The sequence below is a fragment of the Spermophilus citellus genome (assembly GCF_964194105.1).
Source record: "Spermophilus citellus genome assembly, chromosome: 14".
In the NCBI taxonomy this organism is placed as follows: domain Eukaryota; kingdom Metazoa; phylum Chordata; class Mammalia; order Rodentia; family Sciuridae; genus Spermophilus; species Spermophilus citellus.
This window is the reverse complement of record NC_138194.1, coordinates 105,198,361-105,212,129: the sequence shown is the minus strand read 5'-3', so window position 1 is coordinate 105,212,129 and position 13,769 is coordinate 105,198,361. Positions and strand designations below refer to the sequence as shown.

Genomic DNA, 13,769 nt, shown 5'->3' with positions numbered 1-13,769 from the left:
GCATTCCCTACAGACATCCCCCTTCTCAGGAATCAACCATCAGGGAGTCTTCTTCTCTGTAAACGATGGTCATCGTCATCCCCCTCGCCAGGCGCACCTCCCTTGGCACTTCCAACCCCACTGAAGCTTTGGTGGCCTGGTGGGGCCACAGTGCTGCTCAGAGCTGGCTGCCCCAGCCAGGGATTCTCCTCCTCCTGGCGTCACAGTGGTGTCTGCTAAGTTCTCCAGGTGTGTGTCACTCCCGCAGCCCCAGCCTCCCTGCAGGTCAGGCCATTTGTGGGCCCCTCAGCCATGCAGGCCGACGGCCACCTGGCATCTTCCCCTCAGCTCAACCCACTCCTTGGCGCAGCAAACCTTCCTGTGGCTCTGGGGAGGCACAGGGGGAGGTGCACGTCTGAGCCCTCACTCTCTGAGAAGCCTTTATTCTACCCTCACCACCAGATGGCACCGGGGCAGACTGATGCAGGACACGGGCTCCTGGCGGATCATGTGGCCCAGACCTGAGGCCAGGCCATCTCTGCGCTGCATCCCAATGTGCTGGGCACTCTCCATCCCCCCCTTCTGGGGTCTGCTGTGGCCTATGCTCCTTGGTCTCACCTGTCAATCTTCCTCCTCTTTCTCTATTTTCCACCATGAGACCTTGGGCTCTGTACCCAGGGGCTTCCTTGGCCCTCTTTTCTGGCTTTTCTCTGGTGTCTTCTACTTGCCGCCTGACGTAGCTTCTCTGTGGAGCTCGCCCACGTCTCCCTGCGTGCTGGCCATGGGCCTTCTCTGCTCCCTTCTCTTCCCTGAACGCAGTCTTTGCTTCTGTCAGACTCCTTCATGGGGCAAGAACCACCAGCTGCCGGCCCCGTGGGGCCTGTCTCAGAGCCTCCCCACTCCTCTCCTGCCTGGCCACAATGCCAGGCTGTGACTGGCCCTCCCACCTGAAGGCTGCTGTCCCCACAGGACCACCGTGTCCTCCAGCAGCAGGGAGCGGCTCATCCTGTGAGCAGCACGGATGGAGGAGGCATCCTCATGGCTCCCTGTTGAGCCAGTCCACCCGCTTCAGCACAGAGAGCACTGACCCGCAGGAACTGGATGGGATCAGGCAGCCGTGGCCAAACAGGCCAAGGGCAGGTACTTCCCCGGAGAGCCACCAGGAGGCAGCAGCCAGCACTCAGCAGCAGGCCACACCTGGGTTGTGCAGTCCTCACAGAACACCTGCTGCCTCTGCCTGGGAAAGCCCTCCTCCTACCAGACCTCTGTGTCCTCAGGGTCTGCACCTCGGTACCCAAGGCCACACCCTACTCACTGTCACGAACCCCATGGTCATGCAGAGCTAGGTCAAGTGGTATTCTTCCTGCTCACGCAAAGCCCCAGCAGGCGTGAGAGGCAGGGCAAGGGGAGGGGGTGCAGGGCTGTGAAGGGAGGTGGCGGGAGCTGGAGCCATTAGAGCTCTGCCGCTGCCAGGTGAGACAGGACCCAGACCCACAGACACCAAGAGCACAACAGAACCCGGGGCCCAGAGGACCAAGTCACCCGCTAGCCTGTCAGCCTTTCCACACCAAAACCAGGCCCACCCTTGGGGCCAGGCCACTCCCAACCTATCCCCAGGGGAAGTGGCAGGGAAACTCCTAACATACCCCACCAAGAAGGACCCGGGGGCACAAGGTCCTGTCTTCCTGGGGAACTGGAAAGGCCCAGGTGTGCCCCCTTCTCACAGGGCACCAGAACCCAGCTCCCGCCAAGCTCACCGGGCCTTCTTCTGCAGGGTGGCCTCCACCCCAACAGACTCACCTGGCACCTGCGGGCTGACACATGGTCACACCAAGACCTACGTGGGCCCCGCCAGACACACGGGAGGCTACAGACACAGGCTGCAGGGAGCCTCTCCATCACCACTGAGGTGCCCATGGGGTGGTCATTGCCAACTCACAACAGACACAGGGCAGAGGACACAGTCATGCTCCAAGGAAGCAGAGCTCCCTTCCAGCCTGAGGCCATGCAGAGACGGGTGGTCCCCAGTGGCAGAGAAGCAGCAAAAGGCAGAGCAGCGTCTGCTGAGGGCAGGGACCCTCGTAGCGGTAGTGGCTGGGCCAGGAAGATCCTCCCTCCAACTGCCCACCTGCCTTTCTACAGCTACTGGACTCCTGAATCTCCAAAATAGATATTTTTTAAGCAGACCCCCCCCCAAAAAAAGGGGCCCCTGAGGTAAAAGTGAATGAGGAGGGCAGCCGTGCCCAGTCATCTTACCACAGCAGAACACCACCCTCAATGCATCCTGCTTCGCCATGCCCAGCATGGGCAGCATGGTGCTCAGGATGGACGGCAGGAAGGGGACCATGCCAAAGGCTGCAAGAGAGGAGCCGTCATGAGGCTGCAGCCAAGTCTGACCTGCACATGCCTCAGGCAGGGAAGGCCACAGAGCACCATCAGCATGGCCCTGAGTACCCACCAGCCTGAGCAGGTGGCAGAGTGCCAAACCCCAGGCCCAGGTATCCCCCAGAGGCCCAGATCAAGCGGGCACCTACCATTGGACACTGAGAGGCTGGCAAGAGTCTGCAGCACAGAACAGTGTGGCAGGACCCCAGGCTGGAACCTGCCGAGCACCTCCTCCATCACCTGGTTGATGAACCGCTTTCCCACAGCCACCAGGACGCTGCTCGCAGCCCGCTGCCAATCACAGTCCAGGCCCTGCACCCCAGAAAGCCATCAGGCAGACCTCTCCCTGGATCCTCCCCACAGGCTCCAGCAAGAATTCTGCCCTAGGTGACAGCTGGCCAAGGACAAGCCACCCTGTTTCAGTGCAGGTCAGAGGGACCACATGGTACAGCCTCCCCTCCACATGGCCCTCAGCCTGCAGGAGAAGCAACAGAGCCAAGAGAAGTCAGGCGAGTTCTGGAGGAGAATGTGGCCCAGGCCTGGGGACTGGCAGACACAGGCCAGGAGTGCACAGCAGCAGTGCCCTTAGTGCCCTGCAGGAAGGCACCTTGTTCTCACTTTAGCTTCTGCCTCTGAAAATTATAGGGTGGCCATCCCCTGACCTAGAGGGTGTGCCCAGGACCAAGGGGTCTCTGCCAGCCCTGAGCCAGCCAGACACAAAGCCCTCTGCCTGAGATTCCTGGACAGAGGCCAGGGAAAAGGAGTCTCCTCCTGAGGGCAGGACTGAGCCTGCAAGACCAGAGGCCCATACCTTCGTCCTGGTCATCTCGCTGGAGGCCAGGAGGATGAGAATGCTGGCTGTGTCCTTGTCCAGCTGGTGGATGTGGCTGCTCAGGACCATCTCCATGGCCCTCAGGATTAGAGCGCGATAGGGCTGAGCCAGCTGGGAAGAGAAACCCCCAGGAAGGTTTCTGAGGTGAGGATCACCCCAGCATTTGCTTTCTCACGGGGACTCAACTACACAAGGCCACTTCCTGCCTCGAACACAGCACCCTCTTGAGCCCTCAGAACCTGCTCAAGTGCCCACATCTCTTGAGAAGGACTGAGAAGAGGCTTCTAATGAGTTGGTGGCTTCTGCTTTCCCAGTATGGCCAGCAGGGTCTCCTGGTCAGGAGTTCCAAAGACCCTTCTCTTTCCCTGCCTGGGCCTCCAGTCTGAGGAGAGGACACCTTCTTTCTCCATCTTCTCTTTGCAGACAGGACTGTGCTTGCCTCTCACTGTCGTTCCCCAAGACTATGAAAAGCTCGAGTCACAAATGCAGATGACGCTGCTGCTGGGGCCACCATGCCACATTCTCTGCACTGGACCTGCTGACTCCTCCTAGGTGTACCTGCCATGGTCCTGCCACTCACTTCCACCGTCCACCCTGGCTGCTCAAGTTGTCTTCACCTCAACTGAGGACACCAGTGGCATGGGCCGACCACCGGGTAGAAGACAGACCAGTAGAGATGCCCAGCAGAGCGGCAACCGCCAGGCCCCAAGGGCAGGCCCTGGGGACCAGGAGGGCAAGGCAGGGCAGGACAGGCGGCACTGCTGCCCTTCCTGGGTGACAGCAGCAGCTGTGGCCACTGGCCACAATGGCAGCACAGGAGTGGGGGCGCGCCTGCAGGTGGACACACCCACTCTGTCCCTGTGGGACAAATGGCGCAGCTTGGTGGGGAAAGGAATTCCCAGGTCCCTGGGCCCCAGGTGACAGGCGTGTCCGCTATGCCACACAGTGACCCTCTGTCTCCGGGCCCACAGGGGACGAGACTTGTGCTTCTGGAACTAACGAGTGCACACCCCAGCAGCCCAGGGACACGACCAGCACCCAGGGCCCACCAGTCTCCTAGGAAAAACTTTGACCTTGGGCTGTTTTCAGCACGAGATTTTCCATCCTTGAGCGCCGGGCCTCAGGGGCGGGGACACAGGCCCCCAGGCAGTCCCACTGCGCTGGCTCCCACTCCTGCCCTCACAGCCTTGGCAGGCACCAGGCTCTCGGTGCTACCACAGACGGCAAAGCGCCCCTTCCAGGGAGAGCTGCCTTCCGCATGCCCACGTCGGGGAGCACTTTCTTTAGAGAATAAGGAAATTTGGGGTGGAAAATTGGGAAATTAACATTAATTGGTATGACTTTATTTAATCAAGAGTATTAATTAAATACTGGGAGACAACTCTGATAAAGCAGGCAGACACTTGCTCCCACCTGATCCAGAGCCACAGCTTCAGCCACTTCCTGGCTCTTGGCCTGAACACACCTCCAGGAGTCCACGTGGCCTTCCTTGGCAGCGGATTCTCCTTACGTACACCAAGGAGCTTTGGGGGGAATCTGCCTTTTTCCCAGGCAAAGGGAAGAAAAGGAGTTCCTGGGCCTAAGTCCTCAGGTCACAGCTGATGGCACACCCATCAGCTTTGCTGACAGGCCAGTGGCAGGGACATGGGACCAGGAAGGGGTCTGTGACTAGGGAGTGGGAGACAATACTCTGAAAACTGTCCCAGGAAGCTGCTTTTAAAATAGAGGATGCAGATGCCGGGGCTGTGGCTCAGCGGTAGTGTGCTCGCCTGGCATGTGAGAGACCCTGGGTTCAATCCTCAGCACCACAGAAACATAAATAAACAAAATAAAGATATATATAAAAGTTGTCAAGCACTCTCGAGTTCCATCTCAGGTCCCCAAAAATAAATAAGAATCAATTAATCAAGGACGGACTCCTCTGCCCTGGGGCTGGGGCTGAGTGGCCCTCCCACTCAGCATTAGGGCCCTCCAGTGGTGGAGCGCTTGGGTGGGCCGGGCTGGCGAGCTCTTCTGGTTGGTGCGTTAAGTCCTGCCTTTACTCCCTCAGTCCTGGGGCTGGCACCGGCTGGACTCTACTGCTAGGCTACATCCCAGTCCTTTTGAGACAGGGTCTTGCTAAGATGCAGAAGTTGGCCTCGAACTTGTGATTCTTCTGCCTCAGCCTCCCAAGGTGCTAGGGTTATAGGCAGGCTCTGCCATGCCCAACTAAGGGCCGCTCCTGACTAGGGGGCGAAGGCTGCTGAGACCTCAGGACATACAGGACACAACTTACATATGGAAAAGTGAAAACCCGGGGTCCTTCCTTGCTGCTCATTTTTAAGGAAAAGGTTTCATTTCCATTTCTCTCTTGAAGACTGCCACAGGCAGAGAAGCTGAGGTGGGTGGTGGTCAAGGGCTTGGCCTTCCTGGTTGTTTTCCACCAGGCCCCACCAGAGAGACCGGATTACAGTGTGGGGTGATAGAACCTGGGCACTGACCACATCTTCCTCCACGGTGCAGAGCTGGGACAGGAACAAGACTGGCTCACCATGAAACAGACCCAAGGCGAGGGTCTCACCCAGAGTGTGGCTCCATGGCTCTCAGGTATCGGTGAGTGGCCACGGAGGCGACCCTGTCTTTTCCCCAGGCTTGATCAATTGTGACTCAAAGTTCAAACGGTGGCCACAGGGGCAGCCCTTATGGGGTCTCCTCTTGCCCTGAATAAATCCTGTTCCTTTCACTATTGAAAACAAACAAATGTGACCACAAAAATCCCCCTGCATAGAAGCATGTCAGCACAGCCCTAAGGCTGTGAACTCAGCTACGCAAAGGCCCAATGTTGACCCCACAAAAATGTGATAACCTGAGATATATCTTTAGTTTCCAGGTGCACAACTCCTTAAATCCTTGTATTCTCCAAATGGTGTTTTTTTTTTGTTTGTTTGTTTGTTTGTTTTGGGTACCCAGAATTGAACCCAAGGGCACTTAACCACTGAGCCACATCCCCAGCCTTTTTTTACATTTTATTTAGAGACAGGGTCTTGCTGAGTTGCCTAGGGCCTCACTAAGTTGCTGAGGCTGGCTTTGAACTCACAATCCTCTGCCTCAGCCTCTCCAGCTGTGAGTGCCGGGGCTCCAAAATGCCTTTGTATGCTGAGGACATGACTTGGCTGGGGCCCTTGGCAGCTTCAGGATGGGCAGGGCTGGTCACTGGAAAGACCAAAGAAGGATTAGAGGCTGGGGACTTGCTACCCCACCGCAACCACCAGGGACGGGAGAAGAGTGAAGACGAGCTGATCACAGAGTAATCATCCTCCATAAAACCTAAGAACAAGGTTCAAGGAGCTTCCAGGCAGCCAGCAGGTGGCACACCCCAGGAGGGCATGGGGGTCCTGCGCCATCCCACCCCACCCTGTCCTCTGGGGTCCACCTGCGTCCTTTGTCATGTCTCTGGTAAACCAGTGAACATGCATGCCTCCTGATTCCAGGGACCATTCTAGCAGAGTCACTAAACCCACGGAAGAGGCTGTGGGAATCCTGATCTGTAGACGGTGTTCAGCATCAGGACACAGAGACGGGCTTGACACTGCCACCTCAAGTGCGGCTACCTTGGGGACCTGACTCTACCTCCAGGCAGACAGGGTCAAAATGGAATAGAACTAGAGGACATGCAGTTGATATCCAGAGGGACTGACCGACTACATGGAAAAGACCCCACACATCCAGTCCCCGAAGTGTGCTGGGCTGTGAAAGTGCAGAGGAGAACCAAGCCTATCCGTACCTCCGTCTCTCACAGGATACCCCAGGACTGAGGCCAAGTCTCCACTCCAGTCCAAACAGAATCCAGTGGTCACTTCAGTTCTGAGGTTGGGCTCTAACACCCCCATACGGCCCTGGAATCAATTCCACTTCTAGCCAAATAGTGGCTGATGCGAAGGGACCAGCCCAGACCTGCACATGGGGGCCCAGGCCCTCGCAGCCTTGTGTAGAGCTTAAGTCCCCACACAGAGATGAGCAGTCCCCACAGTTCTCTTGTGTGAGGAGGAGACTGTCAAGAGGCTGGAAAGCAGACAGGAGTTTGTGACACAGAAACTAGCAGAAGGGAGGGAGGAGAGATCCACCACTATTTGAAAACTGTTTGACTATTTGTGCATCTCTTCCCACCACTCCCCAGGGCCTGACGGCCCCAGGTGGAACCTGTTGTCCTGGGCCAGACCTTGGTGGATGTGTGCAAGACTGGCCATGCCCCACAGAGCAGCAGAGCTGTGCACAGGGCCCCTCTGCACTGAGAGGCAAGCGGCAGTCATAGGCCTCGGGTCTGTGTGAAAACAGAACCCAGACACCTGGCCCAGCCGGGAGCTGAGGCCATAAAGCCCCAGGTATAAAGAACACCGACCAGCACCTGGCAGCGGCAGGTGAGTGCTGGGTGCTTTCCTGCGACTGCACCCCTGGGATTGAATTCTGGAGTACCTGCCTCTGAGGTACAACCCCAGCTCCCTAGCACTTTTTTTTCTTTTTTATTGAAACAGGATCTAAGTTGCTGAGGCTGGCCTCAAACTTGGAAGGCAAACAGCAGAACCTAGAGGCAGTCACTCAGACCTCCTGGAAGCAGCTTGCAGGAGCAGTGTGAAAGGGCTGGGGAAGGGTCAGATGCCAAAAGATGAGGTCAGCACTCACCGTGCACGTGCAGTGGGAAGGGGGATTCTGTTCACAGTCAGCTAAACTACAGGTAGAAAAGAGGTGAAGTCAGAGGTCAAGTGGAAGGGAAAGGCACCGAGGTCACAGGGGCTCTGCAGCAAGCCACATGAAGGAGCTCCTTCCCCAGGGCCCTGGCCAGGTCCTCAGCTGGTCAACACACCTTCTGTCCCACAACTGGATGCTGAGGTCAGTGTGCCACGACACACCAAGTAGTGCCTGGCACTTCAGTGCTGTATCTGGCCCTCAGAGAAAGAAGCACCAGGCTCAGTGAAAGCTCCAAGAAGCACTGCAGGTAAAGACATGTGCAGCGCTGACCTGGGCACAAGTGTGGCCCGTCAGTCCCCCTGGCTCACCCAGCTCCTGAGCAAGCAGGAGGGGCAAACAGAAAGGGAGCGGCCCTCCACGAGATGTCCTGAACCCCAGCACCCTCGGCAGTGCTCTCCTGGAACACGTAGTTTCCCCAAGAGTGGCAGTCAGCAGATAAGAGAGAGAAACACGTCACACAGACATCCCTTTTCACATAGCAAAATATCAGTTAAAAAATAAGAGTGGGGGGCTGGGGATGTGGCTCAGGGGCAGGGTGCTTGCCTAGCATGTGTGAGGCACTGGGTTCACGTATCAGCACCACATTAAATGAATAAATAAATATATTGTATCCATCTACAACTAAAAAAATTAAAATAAAAAAATAATAGTGGGGACTGGGGCTGTAGCTCAGTGGTAGAGTGCTTGCCTTGGATGCATGAGGCCCTGGGTTCGATCCTCAGTAAATAAAATCCACATTAAAAACAAATAAATAAAAATATTGTGTCCATTTAGAACAAAAATAAATACATAAATAATAAAAATAACAGTGGTCTTTTGAAACCGTGAAACCGAGGAAAACCAAGGTGCGTGTGACGATTTCCAGTGGCAGAGCTATGCGGTCCCACAGGGTGCCACTGTGCAGAGAGCTCTGACGACCTCAGATCTTGGGATGGTAGCCTCCCATCCACACGGGGCTAAGGGAGTGTCCCAGGCTGCGGTGAGTCAGCCACACCTGCAGGAGGATGGGACTCTCCAGGGCTACAAGAGAAGGACCTGCTCCTTCCTGGGAGAAGCTCCTCTGGGAGTGGATGTACTGGTGGCCTCCAGGATAAGGCAGAGCCTTGGGGACCCTCGCAAGCCCTCAACAAAGCACTCCGACACCTGAATTACACACTTTGGAAACAGCCTTCCTCTCCCTGGGCAGACAGCCACTCAGGCACCGCAAATGGCGCACACACGAGCAGGACTGTTGCTGCCCAGCCCAGCCTGACCAAGGGCCTCACCCCCAAAGTGGCCATTATCCTGAAATGCCTGGCCCTGAGGGAACCCAGAAGCTGCTTTCCGCTGACAGCCAAGCTGGGAACCTACCCTGCAGCTCTTGCTGCCATCTCCTCCCAAACTATAGCACAGATGAGAGTGTTCCTGAAGCCACCATGCCCAAGGGGAGAGGTACCTTGTCATGCTGTCGCAGGTACTCGTTACAGGTGCGGAGCATCTCCCTGGGACGTGCCTCCCCGAGGGAGCACAGAGCACTGCAGACCTGTTCCTGCACTACAGGCTCCTTGTCGGTGATGGCATCCAGCAAGGTGAAGGACAGCTCTGCAGTGACAAAGCCCAGTCAGTGGCTTGAGTCTGAGGCGTCCCTGTCAACGACATTCCTGCAGCTGACGCCCCCAGACTCAGCAGCAGGAGATGGCACATTCTGGCACCACCAGCCTGAGGCCTCAGGACCCAGTAAGTCTGTCCACAAGACACGGCTCCAACGGGCAGTGCTTGCACAGGTGGGAACTGAGCGGAGGGGCAGGGACCTGCAGGGAACAATAAATGAAGCAATGAAGCCACAGTCCCTGTCCCACAGCAATCTGCCTAGCAGGACCAGGTGTGAATGAGCAATCAACAGACCAACGAGGCACTATGCAGACCAGATCAGTAACCGCAGCCCTTCCACTGGGCCCAGGGCAGGTGGGGCATCTGAGCCAGCTGACCATCCCGAGAAGATGATCCAGGCTGGGCAGGGAATGCCCCAGGCCCTCTGCTCTACCAGCACCATGCCCAATGCCCATGCTGCTAATGAGGACAGCCCAGGAGGCCCTTGCCATGGCAGCAGAATAGACAGGCATTGGAATGAGGCTCAGGCTCCCCTCTGGGGAGGAATTCCAGAGCAGGAAGCTGGGCTTTTAACAGCCCTCCCCACCCAAGATTCAAGAGTTGGCTGGGTGCCATGGTTCATGTCTATATCCAGACACCCAGGAGGTGCGGCACAAAGATTACAAGTTCAAGTCCAGCCTGGGTCACTTGGCAAGACTCTGTCTAAAATAATAAAAAGGAAATGTGGGGGATTGATAAGATCTCACTGTATCTAAGGCCAAGTTCAACTCAGGAAACCCAACCTGGACCCTCTGACGAACACCCTCACTTGTTTCTAGGCTCTGGACTACATGGAGACCATCCTCTGTGGACAAGTACATGCCCTTCCTCTCCCTCATCCCAACAGCTCTGTGTCCCTGTCCTGACCTGGCTGGGCCTCGGATCTCACAGGTACCCAAACCCATTCCCATCCACCTCCATCTGTCAATGCCCTCACACTGCAGGCCTCTCAGCATCCCTCAAGCTGAGGATGCAGCACCCAGAGTGGCACTTATAGCGCCCAAGGGACGGCTCAACCGTCAGCAGAGCTCCAGGAGACAGAGCCACGTGGCCAGAATCTCACCCGACACCTGCAGTAGGCCATTGGTGATGTGCCTTGTCAGCTGGGAAAGCTGTGGCCAGCCAAGGCAGACCAAGGTCACGGCACGTCTTGTTTTTTTTTTTTTTTTGTTTTTGTTTTCTTTTGCAGGTCTTGTTTAAAAGGGAGTGAGGATGGGCTGGGATTGTGGTTAGAGGTGGAGCGCTCGCCTAGCATGCACGGGGTGCTCGGTTCGATCCTCACACCGCATAAATATAAAGATATTAGGTCCACCTATAACTAAAAAATAAATATAGAAAAAAAAATGGAGTGAGGGCCAGGCACGGCAGCACACGCCTGTAATCCCAACAACTTGGGAGGTTGAGGAAGGAGGATCAGAAGTTCAAAGCCAGCCTCAGAAGATTAGCAAGGCACTCAGCAACTTACCAACACCCTGTCTCTAAATAAAATACAAAATAGGGCTGGGGATAGAGATCTCTGGTGGAGTGCCCCTGAGTCCAATCCCTGGTACCAAAAAATAAATAAATAAATATATTCTTAAAAGAGGATGAGGGTACAGTAGATCAGGGACACCCACTCCAAGTGTGCCACACTGCAGAGAAACCACCATTTCAGGTCCACCTACACTGCTGCCGTAGCCTGAATACTGGCCTCTCCAAACTCACACTGGAACTTGACCTCCAATGTGGTGTTTTAAGAGATGAGGCCTCTGGGTGGTGACCATCCTGACAGCAGGTGGCATTTGTGCCTTACCAAGAGTCAGTGGGATCCCTAGTCCCTCTATCCCTCGGTCATGTGAGGACATGGCAAGAGGTGCTACTGAGGAAGCAGAGAGCAGCCCTCATCAGACACAAACCTTCAGGTCTTGATTTGGGTCCTGCCAATCTCTAGAGCTATTAGAAAAAAAAAAAAATGTATTGTCTATGAGTCCCCCAGTCTAGGGTATTTTCTCAGAGCAGCCCAAGCAGGATAGGACAATTACTGCATTCTTACTTCTCTTTAATGAAAACTTGGGAAAGATCTGTTCTTTCAACAGTCATTCCCGCAAACCACGTTCTGAATGCCATGGCTCATCTGGATCCTAAACCCCAACAGGTGAGCTCCACATCCTTGCCCAGACCCCACCAGGCTCCCAGGTGTCGAGTGGACAGTCCATGTTGGCTTTGCCCTGTCCCAACAGCAGAGGGCAGGAGGCACCTGACCATCTACCCCATGTCCTGAGCACTCACTCTCCATGTAGGACTCTGCCATTTCTGAGTTCTCAGCTTCCACTGCCTAAAGTGCACATGGAGAGCTTCTCCAGCCTAGAAGACAAAAACACAGGATTTAATTCATAAGCCTCCATAATACCAAGTTTATGTGCAGCTACCATTTTTGTACAAGACACATTTAAATGAATTTCCCCTGGGAACTATCTCTACTGCAGCTGGTAAAATTATTCAGAGAGTCAAACAGACCCCCAACACACACATAGCTGGCAGCTTGGGGAAGTGCTGCCCACAGAATGGCCTCACCATCCTGAGTCCTGGCAGACAAAGCTGCTCCTCCACCCAAAGCACCTGTCCCTTCATGAGGAGACAGTGGACACTGTGCCTCACACACCACAGTCCTCAAAGCGCTTGCAGAGACGGCCCCTCCAGCACACAGACCACTCATCCGGGAGTCTCATGCTCATGTCCTGTGCCTTCCTCCAGAGGTCAGAGAGGTCACAGCTCACCCTCGCCTGGCAGCCAGCTTCACCCTGACCACTTGGCCTCTGTTCACTGAGGATCCACGAGCCCCACGGTTCCCTTTGTCTCCCATCCAGCATTCCTTCCTGATGCGCTTCAGGGAAAGTAAGGAGACATGCCTGACCCCGCCGCCCTGGCATCTCAAAAGACTGTGCCCACATGGAGAGGAGGCAAGGTTAGAAATGGTGTCGATTTGGGAGTTGCAGAAATTAAAAATAAATGAGAGGTTGGGGATGTGGCTCAAATGGTAGCGCGCTCGCCTGGCATGCGTGAGGCACTGGGTTCGATCCTCAGCACCACATAAAAATAGAAGATATTGGGCTGGGGATGTGGCTCAAGCGGTAGCGCGCTGGCCTGGCATGAGTGCGGCCCGGGTTCGATCCTCAGCACCACATACCAACAAAGATGTTGTGTCCGCCGAGAACTAAAAAATAAAATATTAAAATTCTCCCTTTCTCTCTCTCTCTCTCTCTCTCTCTCTCTCTCTTACTCTCTCTTTAAAAAAAAAAAAAGAAGATATTGTGTCCACCTAAAAAGAAAAAATAAATAAATAAAAAATAAATATTTAAAAAAATCAAATAAATGACCCCAAGCATTTAGCGACCACACCAAAACTCCAATAAAATGAGGAAAAAGATGCATGTTCTACAAGGGTAAACCCTTAAGAGCAAGAAAAGACAGCTAACAGACAGAAACCCCCAGGACCCAGCACGACAGAGAGGCAGAGCAGGCCGCTGTGACACTGCCCCTTCCTTCCTGGAAAGCATCTGAAAGGAACGAGGAGAACGGGGGATAGACACCATTCCACCTGCAGCCAGCAAGGAGAGGGGCAGGACACAGGGCGACTCAGAAGAACCCTCACAGCACTCTTCTCGGGGAGGGGACGGCTGGCGTGAAACCTCAGACCCCCGAGTTCCCAGACCTGGACCGAGTCCACGCAGCAGAGGAGCCAGGGACAGAGGCTTTGCCTGTGTAAAGCCACCACTGCTGATCTCCACCATTCAACAGAAGGCGACCCAATCACATGACCTAAGGGTGGCCCTGACCCAACTCAAACAGGAGCAAACAAAGATGGCTGGGCACCAGGGGCCATCTGCCCCAGACAGGTGAGTGTGACAGGAGCCACCCAGCCCTCCCGCCAGAGCACCTCAAGAACTAGACAGGCTACACATGCAGCACACGCCTGTGATCCCAGCAACCTGGGAGACCAAGGAAGGAGGATTGTGAGTTCAAAGCCAGCCTCAGCAATTTAGTGAGGCCCTGAGGAACTTGGTGAAACCCTGTTTCAAAATAAAACATAAAACGGGGCGTTGGGGTTGTGGCTCAGTGGTGGAGCACTTGCTTAGCATGTGTGAAGCACTGGGTTCAATGCTCAGCACCAAATATAAGCAAATGAATAAAATAAAGGTCCTTCAACGTCTAAATTTTTTAAATAAATAAATAAAACATA

General features: G+C 55.1%; 1 protein-coding gene across 6 annotated transcripts in view; it reads right to left on the bottom strand.

Annotated features, from left to right (window-relative positions):
- MROH1 (maestro heat like repeat family member 1) overlaps positions 1-13,769 on the bottom strand; it is a 69,216-nt gene that overhangs the window by 49,940 nt on the left and 5,507 nt on the right. For all 6 annotated transcript variants that reach the window (XM_081266769.1, XM_081266770.1, XM_081266771.1 and 3 more), the window contains exons 2-6: positions 11,819-11,893; positions 9,357-9,502; positions 3,176-3,307; positions 2,514-2,676; positions 2,236-2,334 (exon numbers count right to left, since the gene is read on the bottom strand). In XM_081266769.1, the coding sequence (XP_081122895.1) occupies positions 2,236-2,334; positions 2,514-2,676; positions 3,176-3,307; positions 9,357-9,502; positions 11,819-11,840 (562 nt within the window). In that variant the 5' untranslated portion in view covers positions 11,841-11,893. The remainder of the gene's footprint in view (positions 1-2,235; positions 2,335-2,513; positions 2,677-3,175; positions 3,308-9,356; positions 9,503-11,818; positions 11,894-13,769) is intronic.